Genomic DNA, 17167 nt, shown 5'->3' on the forward strand with positions numbered 1-17167 from the left:
CGTAAGTGGCTCCCGGCGATATGAATCAAATCACGACACAAACTGGCACATAATGTCACTATCACTAACACACGGCATTCACATAACGTGTGACATATGAAGCACACACACATACACAGGAAGTGTATCGGAAGCCGAAACGGGAAACGGGACGGAACTGCCATCTAGCTTCCTCAGACTTCTGGTAGTAGTGAAACGAACTCTATGCGTATACCACTTACAATCAAAATAGCAAATTGCCAAAGCTGCCAAAAGTTTGGAGACGCACGGCGAGTTTTTACCTTCAATACGTACGTATTTCCTACTGATTTTATCATAGATTGGTTGCGAAGTAGCTAGCCATAGACTCCGCTTTATACAGCGTTTACAAAGACAGTCTCCTCACTGTAAATGTAGTAAGTTAGGTAAAACTGTAGATATAGAAATGTATAGCTAGTATTAGTAGAACTAGTTAAAAACTTTTAGAGTAAAGAGTAATAGGGCTGGGTTATGTCCGGCCGACTCTAATAACTGTTATAAAAAAAAGTCAGTTCATCAATAAAGTTTTTTACTATTTGCACCACTAAATTGCATTTTAAGTGCAACTCCATTTTCTTTGAATTTACTGAGGTTCGTTACGTATACGTGGACGAAACTGAAATAAGCGACAATGGCGCCATTTATTTATTACGCAAGACGTTTTTTGCCAGATTTTGACCCCCACCCCCCTGTTTAATATTTATTACGTAAGAATTGAAATTATTCCAAAATGGAATCCAAATTTTAGACCAAATGACTGTGAATATCCTCTATATGTCTAAAAATAATTAACCAGATATATAAAATAAGAAAACCGGCCAAGTGCGAGTCGGACTCGCGCACCGAGGGTTCCGTACTTTTTAGTATTTGTTGTTATAGCGGCAACAGAAATACATCATCTGTAAAAATTTCAACTGTCTAGCTATCACGGTTCAAGAGATACAGCCTGGTGACAGACAGACAGATGGACAGACGGACAGCGGAGTCTTAGTAATAGGGTCCCGTTTTTACCCTTTGGGTACGGAACCCTAAAAAAGTACATCAGGTTGAAAAACAATATAATTTTTTGTGCAACTTTGCGATAACTAAACAGCGTAAAGTAGCGCGTTTTGAGCAACTGTATGAAAAAAATCTTTACCAAAGTTCGTTTAGAAGCCTAACGAACAAAAAACAAACTTTTATCCAAAAATTAAGAGAAAGACCGGTAAACAATAGTCCTTTCAATTGCTTCCAACTCTTTAGAATTTTATCCGCTACGTCGATGGCCAACTTCGGCAGCCCTCTGGTTGATTGAAACTGATTCATTTTCCTCGCGAAATTTTTGCAACTTACATTACAGGTATTATTTTATTAAGTGAATCCTCCAGGTTCCGGTTCTTCCAAAAGAGAGCGATTGTTCAAACACGAAAATTGCGAAGAGCTCGATGCCACCGTCAATCCAATTTCAGAAAAATTATGTAAAAAGATACATTGCGACGAAAGCTGTAAACGAGCTAAATTCTTATAACCACGGAGAAAGAATCACGGCGCATAACGCACTTTAGGGGCGTAGACAGATTGTTAAAACTGATTTGATGTTATATATATTTTTTATAAATCTAAATTCAATACTAAGATACCTATATCGCTGTAGTGAAGTAAAAGTAATTAGGTATGTATTAACTATACTCGACGTTCTTACAATTTCTCATTAATAACTCTAGACAAGAAAATGTAAAATATAGTGACACAACATGCAATCGGTTCATCGTCTTCAACTCGACTAAAATTCGTTATATTTTTTTTTACTCCCATCTGTCATTTTTATTTGAGAAAGTTTAATGTTGGGTAATATTAAATAATTAACTTCACATGAGTTGGCTGGATCAACTATAATGTAAAATAATAGTAGCACAAAAAAAAATTCCATTAAATTACTTTTGAAAACCATCCCTTTGTAAGCATTTTATATGTGTTTACTACTCGTAATAGCAGACACATTTTACTTTAGAGTTTAAAACAATGCACATGCTTTTCATCTTTTCTTAGATACTCGCACAATTCACATTTTAGAAAAGATCTAATACTTATTACAAAGATCACTCAGCGACGAAGCGAACGTCGCCAAGAATGATCTTTTATTTACTGAAGCTGCTTTTAGATTTAGTTTTAATACGAAAAAAGGACATTCTCTAAAACCAACCATTGGGCACGCAAATAAATAAATAACGCCTAGGGATGCTCAATTACCAGGGGAGCAGATGTGACCGACAGTAGCGTACGTCGCATGCTCATGAAATTATGAACGGGGTCCGATGATCTGCCCAATTACACACTGATTTAATTATCGAACCCATGTCAGATCAGAGTGACTTGCGAGAGCCTTTGGACCACTAAGTTATTAAACGGCAATATCACAGGAAATCAAACAGCTCTGGGAATCGGAATAGGAATATACCATTCTGTTTGTGCCCATATGATCGAATTTGGGGCTTTGTGCCTAGTTGTTGTCAAGGCCTGTAGGCGATTTGCCAGTCTCAATTTACCATTCAAAATAAACCTGCTGTGTTCAGTTGACGACTAAAATGTTTAACGAGTGGAATTTTGCAAGTACATATTGAAACAGACGGCAAAAGTTAACTTTTCTCTTATTAACCCTAATGACTTAAATTTCTCTTTAATTTTGATAGTAGGCGAGGACATAATTCGAAATATTTAAATAAATACGATAACAGAATGCAATGACAGCTCAAAATCTGCAGAATCCATCGTTATGAAGTGCTGTGAAGTCGGCGCCATCGATTATTGCATGATTGATGAACATAAAATGTGTCATATAAATACGTGTTATAAATGACCTTACAATTATTGCTTACAAGCCTATAGGCTTTTTTTCTAAAGTAAATTATAAGTATTATTAAGCACTTTTAAAACAAGGTTGAAAATTAGGAGAATAACAGACATCTAACTAGCTTTACGTTATTATTATTTTCCAAAATTAAGTATTTAACGAATGCAAATTATTATTCGGTACCACTATAGTCCTCCAACAGAATAAGCAGTATAAGCCACTGTATAAGCGGATTTTAATATTAAATCAACAAATAATTCCCGATGAAGCCTTAATTTTCCGTAGTAAATATTATAGACGGATCACTAATATCAGTATAGCTCTTTCCCCTGTTCGTTTAGCCGATTAAGGATTTAAATGTGAAGCGCATTAACCCCAATAATCTAATCTAATAGAATAGGCCTTAGTTTAAAACAGCCGTAAATCAATTTCGGCACGTACAGACCTCTCTAATCGAAGAAATACTCCGATAAACGAAGAGTACAGTTGCTTAAATTTAAGTTTTAAAAATAAAATAAAACTATGAAAACGGATTATATCGCGTATATTGAATTTATAACACATCCCGACGTCTAAAAATGAATTCATAATTATATGCGATTTTTTTCTTAATCTGAATCGCAATGTTCTAAAGAAATACTGATCAGATTATATTATAAATCGGACTGTGCTAAATTCCGCTTCATATATTTTTGTTCAAATTCTGGGCCCACATAATATGCACGAGAGTTGTTATACTTATAGTCCCTAAACCGACCCGGTATGAAGGACTTCACATATCTGATTTTTTTGTATTTTCACGTTTTCTTTTTTTAACAAAAAAAATATTGTAGCTACATACTTTTTTTTAAATTACGTACCATAATAGTTGTTACTCGTAACTGATAACAGGGTCAAAAATCCTACCTAAAGGTATACTTAGATGGTATTATGTCCATAAAATTATGTCTTAACACAGAACGGGAAATAAGAGGCACAGAACAAATAATCGATTTAGATGTTCCTCACTGATTAGTATATGAATGGAGGATTCAGACATAAGACATGTAATCTGTATAAGGTTCGGTACTTTCTCGGCGCTATTAACTCTGCCCTTGAAGGCATAAATTTGAATATGAAAGTAGTAGGCGAGCAAATTTAATACCCAGTAATGAATTCTGTAATGAGTTATTGGACTTCGACTAGAATCGAAAGTCGGAGATATTAATTTGTGGTCTTACTTCGATGCGGTAAGTAACTACAATGCATGTGCTCGAAAAGTGCGTTTCCTACGGAGCCATGTCATGCGGAAAGTACTACTTTTCCACACTAGTACTTTTTGTTTTCAAGTTTTTTTTTACAGTACATATGGTGCTACTTTCTCGCACTAGTGCGGAAAAGAGCACTTTTCCGCAATAGTGCTTTTTGTTTTTAATTTTTTAATAATTAAACTTATTTGCCATGATGTTTTTTTATTTTTTCGCACAATGCATAGTAAAACATTGTATGATACACGTGCGTAAAGATGATTTCCGCACTTGTTGCATAAATAGCTATACCTATACATGGTTATTATGCGGCTTTAGTCATAAATACGTAGGAATACTACAGTGTTGATTATTTACGACGTTTTTGGCCAGTTCCTTTCGATTTTCCTTAAACACTGTATTGTAAGTTAAGAACAGAACGGAGAACCGATGGCCGATGGGGCAGAAAGGTTCTTGAGTGGCGACCACGTACCGGAAGACGCAGCGTGGGAAGGCCCAAGTTGACCGACGATCTGGTTAAAGTCGCGGGAAACCGTTGATTGAGGGCAGCGAATGACCGTCCGTTGTGGAGATCCTTGGGGGAGGCCTTTGTCCAGCAGTGGACGTCTTTCGGCTGAGATGATGATGATGAATCCAGTTGGTTAATAAATTGTTTGAGCGTGTCGTTCAGATTAAGCAAATACAAATAAATATAGAGACGTCGTTTTAATACAACTTCCAAGGCCTCGAAATATTTGCGAAGGCTTGCAAAGGTTCGCAAGTTTTATGATTTTTTACTGAACCTTGCGTCTCAGCTAGGTTTACAGATGATAACATTGATAACAGTAACAGTCGAAGGAAATACACAATCACACATGGACATCAAGGTGACGTTCGTATGGCAGCTGCAGCTGCATTACTGTTACGGCATTACTGCTGCAGCCTAGACTTCGGCGCTGTCACTGGTAATTTCCTTAATAAAGTTACGGTTTGAACGTTCTAATCGCGGTAGTAATTCGGCGACGAATTACATCACTCATTTTAACAAGGTAATTGACAGTGACAGCGCCCGCGTCTTGGCCGCAGTAGTAATGTCGCAACCGTAGTGCAGCTGCAGTTGATATGTAAACGTCACCTTTATCCGCTGCTACAACGCTGCAGCAGCGTTACTGCTGTCACCATCCGACTGTCACCTTTCTGACTACAAATAAGACTATATGTCAGATATTGTCATAGATGACTGTGTCCAATAATTTCTCTATGAAATTATTATCTTTGTTTACAGGGACGTGATGATCTGTTGCCGCTATTTGCCCGCTCAACCAGCGCAGCGAGTCGTGCTTGCGGGCCCGGCGGGGGGCTCTGAAAAGTTTATTCTGTCCTCCAGGGACGAGCTAGGGTTACATGTTACATTCATACTTAGCTATGAAACTCGGCACTCGAAATATCAACAATGACTCTTTTGAGTGGTATTTAAAACTTTGTGCAGATTAAAATGTATACCTAGCTCGCATAAATCTTTATTTTCTCCGTAGTTTATTACATAATGTATGTAGTTTAAGTTTTGTACATACACAGCGCATCTAATTGGCAGGCAAATATTCCACCGGTTTATTGTATTAATTTCATCAATGTAAAGGGTCAAGAGTGAAAACGAGTATGTTAACAAAGAACCCATTATTCATTTTACGCGGTATAAAACTCACTTTTGAAATATAAATATTTGGGGACAATCTTACACATTTCGACCTAGCCCCAAACTAAGCAAGGCTACGATATACATACTTAAATAGATAAATACATACTTAGATACATAGAAAACACCCATAACTCAGGAACAAACATCCGTGCACAGTACACAAATAAATGCCCTTACCGGGATTCGAACCCGGGGCCATCGGCTTCGCAGGCAGGGTCACTATTACCCACTAGGTCGTCATCAAGATAACAACGGATCCATTTAAGACAGAATCGTTTACTTATTAAAAAGAACCAATAAATACAATTCATCCAACTTTTAAGTAAAGATTGCTATAAAGCCAATTTGTTATAAAGTGGCATCCCTAGAACTTCATAACGACGATGAAGCGTCCCATCGAACTTGGTAAAACTAATTTCGAGCCGCGAAGATCACATAAGGAAACTTTGCTCTTGTTGGCAATAATCCCTTTTGTACATGATTTGCGTCGACTTTTTTTTATTAATATTCATAACCCCTAACTTGGAGTAAAGTTGTGTTTGGATTCTTTAGCAATTTCTTGTTGTTTTAGACACAAACTAGATGATAAGTATGTCAAAATACCAACTTAGTAATTAATTAATAATTTTATTGACTACGCTGTTTTATTATTTTTATTCTTTATGTATGACTTGCTTGTTTAACCGTAATTAGTGTTTTGTTGTTCTTCTATGTAGTTTGTAAGTCTATGGTGTTATTTGTGTCAGAATTTTGTATTTGTTAATTAATTATGCATAATGTTTACCGTGTAAGCGATTTGGTATATTACTGTAAGCTTATATGAGAAAATAAATAAATGAAATGAAAATGTTCACGAATTGGTTTGGTTTGTACCTGCCTTTGGTTTTTATATTGTATATAGGTACCGACACTTCGACTTCGGTATCAAGCCCGTCACAGACGGAACGATAATAATTATATATTAATATATCGTAAGATACCAAAATATATATCGCTCTGTCTAGTACCTACATTGTGAGAGAGACGAATACCTATGCCAAAATATATCGTAATATACCGAGCTATAATATAGCAAGGTTGCTATAAGATATCGTAATATACCAAAATATATATTATAGCTTCGTGTGTGGACGTACGTAAAATATATCGTAAGATGCCTTGTTATAAGATATATTTTGGTATATTATCATACCGTCTGGGACGGGCTTTATTTTCTCTATTTGAAAAAATATGTTAGACTCTATAATGCTATGTTTAGCTGTACCTACATAATTAAAAATCCTATTTTTTCGACGTACATGTGATCTACGTTTAAATGTGACTATTTGTATTTTTGAAGCAACTATTTTGATAAAGCTCCATTTATATTTGATGTCGGTTGTACCTTAAGTTTTTAAATGGCTACAAAAATAATAGGGTTAGGTTGGTGTTACAGACGTTGTACTAAATTGCTTCAACGTGCTATCAGCGATCTAGGCTTCTGATAAGCACACGCGTTTGCGCCGAACGATATCAACCAAGAGCTCGGAGACAGGTCTGATTCCGCTAAAAGAGTGCATGCAAATGTCACTTTAAAATGCTTGGAGTAAGGTTCATGGTCGCTTGACGATAGCGATTAAAGAAAGCTAAGCTGATTGCGGTAAGTACAAGTACTACCTGTTGGACGTTCACGTTAAATTAATGTCGTCTTTCTTTCGCCCGTTTATTATACCTCTTAAATAGAGACTACGAAAGTAATATTAAAGCTTGTAAAAGAATTTTGCTGTCAGTGGCTAAATTACACGATATTAAAAAATATTCATGAGGCCGGGGCGCGAGATAATGAATCGTAATCGTGTTTCTTGGCTAGTTCAGTATTGCATTTCCTGGGAAAAGGTGATTACTGATTAAATATGCTCGTAGATAAACGTAAAAATGTAGCAACAATAAGTCTCATAGGAATTAAGAATATACTAAACCCGACCGATTTTAGCAAAAATGCAACATGTAAGTAGGTAATTGATTTAAATTCTTACAATTTTCACAACCAAAGAAACGAAAAAAACAGTACCATGTTTTTTCGACTACGGGCATAACCATACGATACCTACATTAAGATCACTTATCAAAAAAATATTAATAGATATAATTAAATAAAATGAAAAAATTGAGGACAATATCAAGGTATCCCAATAATGTAAACATACTTGGCTACGCCATAAATAGGTGCATAATTAATAGGTATAGGTACAACATCTACATCATTCTAATTAAAATAAATTTCAATAATCTTTTAGGAGTTTACGAGTACCTAAATTTTACATCGGAAAATAAAATTGAAATAAATACCTTATCTCATTCGCGTATATCAATCAAGCGCGGCTTAGTCAACCTTTAATCGTACAAAATATCAATATCAAACTGGATTTCCATTCGAGAGTGTTGATTCGTGTTTCGCACTATTCATTCCGCACTTGTCATAGCAAACATGGGGCGAACCGATCCAGGACTTTATGTAAATCCAATACTAGTAGATAGGTAGGTTCCATTTCCCTAAAGGAAAATACATCCGCGTCAAAGGGGGTCAAAGAGAGAAGGCATACAAGAAGGCCTTCTATTTTGAAGTGCGAGGTAAATATCTGCGTAAATGACACGATACAACTGATACAAGTCTATCGCTGTCTAAAGTTGTTCGTAAATAAATAATGTTGTAGGACAATTTTACACAGAACACACAATTTTTGACACAGAATTTCTTACCTTTCTATTTTTATATTCACTATTCTGCACTAGGTAAATATGCCATCTAATTCGAGATTTAACAGCAATTTCATTACTTACTTAGTACACCCTCTTTTCACTTTCTCCTCTCATCTACTCAAAGGTTAACTGGAAGAGATCCCTCAAAGGGATAAGTTCGCCTTTGTACATCTTATCATTCGTACCATGTAATTTTTAATGTGTATATTTGTACAATAAAGAGTTTACTACTACTACTACTTAGTAAACAGCGGCAACTTACCAGTATTTGCCAAAAACTAAAATTCGGTAAAAACGAAATAATTACCTATATAATCAAGTGATTTGATAGGAAATTAGGAATGTTAAACAACAAGGGTTAAAATACAAAAAAAAGCATGAAAGTTATCTAAGTTACCAAAGTTTTTTTATGTCTATCTTGTCGTTGTTAAAGAAATGAGTAGCTGAAATGTAAATTGTCTCGAGACGAGATAAAATCTATAATTTATCGAATTCTATCATTTTATAAAAAATGTAGTCTATTGTCTACTTAAGTATCTTACTTATTTAAATACATAATTGGATTAACTAAATGTTATCCGCATGATTAATTCTTAGAGCAAATTGGTGTAACCAGTACCCAAGCCGGACTTACCATAATTTGCCTTAAAGCATAGTTTCCGGACTCCATTACTATTGTGTAGGTTACTTACTCGAAAGCTATTTCTTTAACTACTTAACAATTTAAAATGCTATAAGTAGAGCCATTTCGTATTCCCCAAGCTACCTTTAAGGCAAGGGGCTAAGTTAATCTCTGTGGGTTGTCGTGCGAACTATGACAAGTGACACTTCCTAAGGACATTATAATACTCGCAGCAACCCGTGTCATGCATAGAGTAATCACTTGTCAAGCTTTTTGATCTGGCTAGAAGTACCTGATTACCTCGAGACATAGCGAATAATTTAATAATATAACTTATTTGAAAGTATTTAAAAAAAAATATTATAAAAAAAAAACCCAAAAAACCCGACTGCATACTAAAAAGAGGAAAACAAGCCCCACAAGAAATATTGTTTAATCAAATGCTAAAACCAAGCTATGAAATACCGTTTAAACAATATAAAATGCACTATGAAATGTGTTCGTAATCGATAGTTAAATAAATAAAAACTTATTCTAAACATTTATTTTCACGTCACAATAAATAAAACAGTAAATAACATCCATGCATAGATCGTGATCGGCAACGCAGGCTTCGTCAAGTGGACACAAAAGCAAATCAGCAACAGGCTTCGTCATCGACTTACAAATGATGTAATCCGCAACAGGCTTTGTCTAGCTTAACCACTAAATTAAACTATTTAGGCTATGGTGCCACCCCGGACCGTAGCCGGCCCAAACGTCCCCATGACACTGGCAGCGTTGCCCCGCAGCGTTATTCTAAATACTAACTAAATATAATTTATAAATGTTGATGGTAAGTATCGCAGGCGGGGACCAACACAGGGTTACTTATAGTCATTTTGGTTGTTGGTTGTTAGGTTCACTATTTAGCAGAATGTTACTAAGGTAGGTATTTTCGTTGGTGGCGGTCAAGTTGGTCCCCGCCTGCGATACTTACCATCAACATTTATAAATTATATTTAGTTAGTATTTAGAATAAGTTTTTATTTATTTAACTATCGATTACGAACACATTTCATAGTGCATTTTATATTGTTTAAACGGTATTTCATAGCTTGGTTTTAGCATTTGATTAAACAATTTTTCTTGTGGGGCTTGTTTTCCTCTTTTTAGTGTGCAGTCGGGTTTTTTTATTTTATATATTTTTTTTTTTTATAACTTTTTAGTTGAAAAAAGAACAAGTTATTACTTTATAATTTTCGCTTCGGACGAGGAAGTATCGAAAAAAATCAAAGAAAAGTCGACCGTCAACGACGTGTGCCCTCATGCGTGTGCCCGCGTTCGGGTTGTAGACTCGAAAATATCCCCCTCCGTACCGCACCGCACGCCACAAGGCAGGCCACGCCCTTCTTTGTCTGCTACCAGACCGCTACGCGAGAGGTGCGCGGGAGTTGCAGATTGCATGCTCATTGCTTGCTGACGCGTGGTTGGCTTGCGTTTACGAAGAATTAACATGTTCCTGTAGGAATTTCGGGGAAAAATGTATCCTATGATACTCCCGTGATCACGAATCTAATGATACCTCATACATCAAATTATTTCAAAGTGAAAGTAAAGAAAATATTATCTCTGTCTCCCGTAGGACTTTCGGGATAAAATGTATCCTATGACACTCCCGTGATCAAGACGAATCTAACGATACCTCATACATCAAAATCCATCAAGCCGTTTAGGCTACAGGAGGCCACAAAGAAACAGACATACATACATACATACACTCGAAAAACATTACCCTCTTCCTTTGGCAGTCGGGTAAAAATTGCACTTGATGACTTGGGTTCTTTCTATTATAGAACGCATTATTTAATTTCCCACACATGCAATTGTCATGTATGTGCTTCCTATTCCTATAAAATACAAAGCAGCGCATACAACATCAAATGCTTGTCTTTAAAATAAATCGAGACTATATTTCGACATTACTGTATACTGTATTTTTACTCAGTTTTTGTCTTTGCTCATTGAACAAGGAAACGGAGTAGAGTTGCTTATCTACTGGATACATTTTCAATCGACCTTTGTACACCTACAGAGGGGTTCAGGTTTAAAGATCCATTACTTCCATTTATTATTACTTACCAAAGTTTTAATTTGTCATTAACGTCTTAATGAATTAAATTGAAGACAATAATCAAAATTAAAGCTCAGCAGAGTTAATACACAGATAAAGCAACGTTCTACGGATTCCAGAAGATTTGTTTACATTATTCAATTTGACTCATTGGCCTTGTTTAATTTATACGTGCCGAACTCCGCCATTTACTATGAATTAAATAATAAATTAATGCCCTTAAGCACGCTTGTTTAAATGCAATACGCAGTTTAATTTCGAGTTAAGGCGGGTTGCATCCTTAATTACCTTGACCATTAAGCTTTCAGTGAATAAGTCGCGAGTACAAAACTGTACACAGACATATACATATGTATAATAACAGACATTTAAAATTAAGCATTTTAATTGTAAGTAAATGTAATTTAAAATCAATTCAATGTTCCACAATCATTCCACAGCCAAACAAGGACCTGTTTTTAAAGGAGTGTTTAATACAAAACATATAGAGTGTAAGCTTAGCTTAAGTATTTTTTTATATAGCAACATTTTTGCAGTTGCCTTTTAATTTGTATGTGGCAACTCGCTCTCTTCTGCTCCCGATCCGAACTCAACGACACGTACCGCGATCACTGTAAATTATTAAATGGAATAAAGTTCATTTAAACTTGAAAAAGCGCTTTTGTATTCTCCATGCGCAAGTGGTCCTTCGAGGGAAAAAGTAAAATCAGTGTTCGACGTTTTCGTCAAAGTAGTGTTCGCGGCAAGTGCGTGTGCGAGCTGCCTGGCCGTCTATACCGGCTGGGATTTCGTCGTGGTCGTGCCTAGGCTAGCGCTGCTGGCCTGGAACTTCGTTCTATCCATAATAGAACGAAAATCAGACACGGATTGGAGAAAAGAGCATCATCAAAAACCGCAAGTAACTCGGTATAAGTCGAATTTTTCGACCACCGACATTCCTCACTTTTAATATGGAGTGAAGTTAGTGCAACCCGCAGCCATCTTGCGGAGCTTCGCATTGGTTTTTGACTTTGACAGTTTGTGTCATCTGTCACGTTTGACATTGACGAACAATAAATATCAAAACAAAGTGCTATCAGCGTCGTTGTGCCTTCCTTTAAAAGTGTTTGTGCATTCGTTCGTCATAAATAAAAATTAAAATGGCTACCGAAACGGAAAACCTAAAAAAATTACGCGTTATACGCTCGCAGTGTAAAGGAACGATTACGAGAATCGACAATTTTGTCAAGGATCCCGTATGTTTGGCAGCCGCCAGCGCCGATATATTAGAGGCGCGAAAAGAGAAGCTCATTTCCACCTTAAAAGATTACGAAAAGGTGCAAATGGACATACTAAGCATTGATGAAGGCGATGGTGAACAGGTGGGAGAAATTGAAGACAAATACTATTCTATATTAGCAAAAATTAACAGCTCTCTTAAAATGTTAAACACAAAAGTGACTTCGGATTGCCACAACGCATCCACATGTAAGTTGCCCACAATAGAAATTCCCTTTTACGATGGAAAGGATTTCACTAAGTTTAAACCCTTTTTCGACTTATTTACTGCTGTTATCGATCAAAATAACTCGCTGTCTGATGTGCAAAAGCTTTTTTATTTGAGAAAGTACCTACAAGAGGATGCGTTGGCGGTTATTCTGAACTTGCCATTGGTGAACGAGTCATATAAACAAGCAATACAATTATTAAAAAAGAGATTTGACAACAAGGCTAGATTAGTAGCAAACCATATAGGTATATTGTTAGATATTTCGAATATACAAAAGGGCACAGCAGCTTCCATACGAACATTTGTTTCACAAATAAATCAACAGATGCATGCATTAAAAAATTTAGATGAACCCGTCGATAAATGGGACATGCTTTTAATATCAATTTTGACTAGAAAGTTAGATCAATTCACACACCGGGCATATCAATTAGACCGGGACTCTGACACCATGCCTACTATGGCTGGTTTCATTGAATATTTAGAAAAGCGTGCTATAGCGCTCGAAGATAGTCATCCAAATAAACATAGTACCTACTATGATGGTGCTAACAAACATGTTTATAATAAAAGTACTTGCTATGAAGGTACTCACAAATCAATACCTAAGGTGACAAATGTGGTATCGAAGTCGTTGCCGCCCTGTAGGTACTGTGATAACAAAGACCATCAGATTTATAACTGTCCCATATTTAAAATGTTACCTATTGCTCAGAGGCAATCTTATGTAACTGAAAAACACATGTGTAATGTATGCCTCAATAACCATGATGGTAAATGTAAATTTACTTTTAAATGTAAAATGTGTAAACAGGGCCACAACACATTGCTGCATCAGGAGCGCAATGTGAATGTGGAGAAGCCCAGAATAAATAATGATGACAGTCAGCAGCCACTATCATCTGATGCTGGTGAGTTTGAAATTGCTGTTAATACTATTTTAAATTGTGTGTCCGATAATGGTGTTTTGCTTCCAACCATTAAGGTAAAATTAGCAACCAAAAATAATGAAGAGGTGGTATGCAAGGCATTGCTGGACACTGCGTCTCAAGGCAGTTTTATTAGATCAGATTTGGTAAGCAGGCTTGGCCTAAAACCTATGATTGAGCCAAATAATATTATTGGGTTCCGTAAACAACTATGTAAAGTAAATGAGTATGTAACTTTAACTCTTCAATCTTGTAAGAATAATGTTAAAATAATATTGAAATGTCATATTAGTGATGAAATTACTTCCAAACTGCCTCAAAGATCATTAGATGTATCTAAATATCATATTCCACAAAATATAACTTTAGCTGATGACACATTTTACATAAGAAATGATATTCCTCTGTTGCTTGCAGCCAACATCTATTTTGCTATATTGTTGCAGGGCTGCATAAAAACTGAAAATGGACCGGTATTCCAGAATACCATGTTAGGATATATTGTCGGAGGAAGTATCCCCGAGGAAGGTACTACATGTAATATTGTAACAAATTTAGTTAACAATATATCTGATGGTGAAAAATTGGAAAATGTAATGGAGCAATTCTGGCTCTCTGAAAACCTTCCTGAAGTGGAAAAATCTACAAATGATGAATTTAAACAAGCTGAAAAAATATTTCTGTACTCTGTATCACTTAAAGACAATAGATTTTATGTTGATATGCCACTAGCTTTCCCTATGGAAGAGTTAGACCTTGGTGACTCATTTTCTGTTGCCTATAATAGATTCATAATGTTAGAAAAAAGGTTACAAAAAGATCCTTTGCTATTTGAACAATATAAAAAATTTATTGACCTATATCTGGAATTAGGACATGCAAAGATAGTTGATATTGAGGGTTATGATTTAAATGGTCCTGTGTTTTTTCTAGGACACCACTGTGTTTTTAATCCATCGAGTCGAACCTCACATCATCGTGTGGTCTTCGATGGATCGATGAAATCTAGAAATGGGACATCGCTGAATCAAGTCATGCTGAACGGACCTGTTGTACAGAGTGAGCTCTTTGATATTCTTATTTTGTTCAGGACTTATCCATTTATTTTAACTTGTGACATTCAAAAGATGTTTCGCAATGTTTTTATAAATGAACATCAACGCGGACTTCAAAACATTTTATGGCGCGAGTCGCCCAAAGACCCTATCAACTGCTTGCAGCTTCAAACTGTTACATACGGTTTAAAATCGAGCACATTTTTAGCTACAAGAGCTCTAAATGAGCTAGCAAATATGCATAAGGATCAGTTTCCTTTGGCCGCTCAGGCTATTTATAAAAATACATTTGTTGATGATGTGCTTACTGGTGCTGATGATGTAGGGACACTTCAGGAGCTGAAAAAGCAAATTGTAGAGCTTCTGAAATTAGGTAGTTTCTCGTTACATAAATGGTGCTCGAACCATGCTCCAGTCTTGAGCGATATTCCAGTTGAGCACAGACAAATTGATAGTGTAAAAATAGGTCAAAATGACACCGTGAAGACTTTAGGTCTTACACTCGAGGTAAATTCAGACAAATTGACTTTCTCTTGCCCTGCAATCGATGAGGCAAACATAATGAACACAAAAAGAAAAATTCTCAGCTTTATAGGGAAAATGTTTGACCCACTTGGTTTAATTGGCCCGGTAATCGTGGTGGCCAAACTATTCATGCAAGAACTCCATAGCTCTATGCATAAAGATTGGGACTCAATAATCCCGAATGAAAAATTCCTATACTGGTCAAAGTTTTTGGAAAATTTAAGGCAAATGGGTCAAATTAAAATAGAAAGATGTGTAAACTATAAATTAGTATCACATGTAGAGCTAGCAGGGTATGCCGATGCATCTATTAAGGCTTTCGGGAGCTGTCTCTACCTAAGAGTTTTTATGACTGATGGCTCGATTCAAGTGAACTTAATATGTTCCAAAAGCCGTGTGTCCCCACTTTCTAAATCTCACACTATTCCTCAATTAGAGCTTTCTGCTGCTCTACTTTTAGCGCAATTGGCAAGTAGAGTCAGTAAGATTTTAAATGATAGAGTTCCTCATAAAATATTTCTCTATAGTGATTCCCAAATTGTTTTGTGGTGGATCAAGACTGAGGCAGCAAAAAGTACTGTATATGTAAAAAATAGAGTCAAACAAATTGTAGAGCTTACTAAAAACTCACAATGGCTGTATGTTAGGTCAAAAGATAATCCTGCTGACTTATTATCAAGGGGAGTTGAACCGCATAAGCTGCAGGAGTGTGATCTATGGTGGCATGGTTCGCCTAGTCTTTGTGATGTAAATTATACACATACAAATTTAGAAGAGTTTAATCATGACGATATCATGACACGCATAGACTCGCATAGTGCTTCATTGGATGCGTCTTCTGACGATGTAGAGGGAATTTTGTGCCATACCGCAAATTTAGAGCCTCTAGATTTATTAAGAAAATATTCCAACATAAATAAACTTCAAAAAGTGGTTGGTTTTATTTACAGATTTTATAATAACTGCTTGAACAAAGACAACAAAATAACAAGCAGAAACTTAACTGCAAAGGAATTGCGTGACTCTATGACGAAAATTTTACGTTGTACACAGGCAGAGCATTTTGATAAAGAATTAGTCCTGCTCTCAAAAAATAAGCCTGTGACAATTAGTGATCAATTAGCATTCCTGGATAAAAACGGAGTAATTAGGGCCGTGGGGAGGCTGCAAAATGCAGAGAACCTGTCTTATGACAAGCGGCATCCATCTATACTTCCAAAAAACTCCTTTATTACCGATCTTATTATAGAACGAGAGCACTTAAGACTTATGCATGCAGGCGCTAGGCTAGTATTAGGCTCTCTATCTCAGAGACACCATCTTTTAAATGGTATACGAGAGGTAAAAAAGGTGGTGCATAAATGTATAAAATGTATACGTATGAAGGCTGAAGCAGCAAAGCAGTTGATGGGAGACCTCCCTAAAGAAAGAATCACTCAGAGCAGACCCTTTCAGCATGTAGGAATTGATTTCTGCGGTCCGTTTAACGTGAAGGTCTCTCGCATTAGAAAACCTATTATTACTAAAGGCTATATCGCACTTTTTGTTTGCTTTGCTGTAAAAGCGATACACTTAGAACTTGTTTCTGATCTCACGACTGAAACTTTCTTAGCATGTCTTAAACGATTTATATCTCGGCGTGGCATGCCCACAAATATATTTTGTGATAATGCAAAAACCTTTAAGGGTGCTTGTAATACATTAAATGGCTTGTATGACCTATTCTCCTCCAAAGATTGTAGAGACTCTGTCAACAGATTTTGCTCAGACAAATATATAACATTTAATTGGATACCGAGTTACTCTCCAACATTTGGAGGAATTTGGGAAAGTGGTGTCAAAAGTGTAAAACACCACTTCAAAAGAATAGTAGGCAATCTATGTTTGACCTATGAGCAATTTAATACTGTAATCATAGATAT

The 17167-nt window shown here is 36.1% G+C and overlaps 2 protein-coding genes and 1 long non-coding RNA gene across 14 annotated transcripts in view; 2 read left to right on the forward strand and 1 right to left on the reverse strand.

The window, feature by feature from the left end:
• LOC134748015 (uncharacterized) overlaps positions 1 to 17167 on the forward strand; it is a 508661-nt gene that overhangs the window by 295282 nt on the left and 196212 nt on the right. The window lies entirely within an intron of this gene.
• The window catches only part of LOC134747983 (apoptosis-stimulating of p53 protein 2), a 339061-nt gene that overhangs the window by 87888 nt on the left and 234006 nt on the right, over positions 1 to 17167 (reverse strand). The gene's annotated exons all lie outside the window — the stretch shown is intronic.
• Positions 12307 to 14336, forward strand: LOC134747946 (uncharacterized). Of its 2 annotated transcripts, XM_063682624.1 has the most exons (3): positions 12307 to 12608; positions 13551 to 13647; positions 14112 to 14336. In XM_063682624.1, the coding sequence occupies exons 1-3, from the start codon at positions 12387 to 12389 to the stop codon at positions 14126 to 14128; spliced, it is 336 nt and encodes a 111-aa protein (XP_063538694.1). In that variant the 5' UTR covers positions 12307 to 12386; the 3' UTR covers positions 14129 to 14336. The 2 variants fall into 2 exon arrangements, with proteins under 2 accessions (XP_063538694.1, XP_063538693.1); XM_063682623.1 differs by having other exon boundaries at positions 12307 to 13647.

The sequence above is a fragment of the Cydia strobilella genome, chromosome 15 (assembly GCF_947568885.1).
Source record: "Cydia strobilella chromosome 15, ilCydStro3.1, whole genome shotgun sequence".
NCBI lineage: Eukaryota > Metazoa > Arthropoda > Insecta > Lepidoptera > Tortricidae > Cydia > Cydia strobilella.

Bases quoted from the DNA above. Each gene is read 5' to 3' on its own strand.
- LOC134747946 (XM_063682623.1), top strand. From the start codon at position 12,387: ATGGCTACCGAAACGGAAAACCTAAAAAAATTACGCGTTATACGCTCG.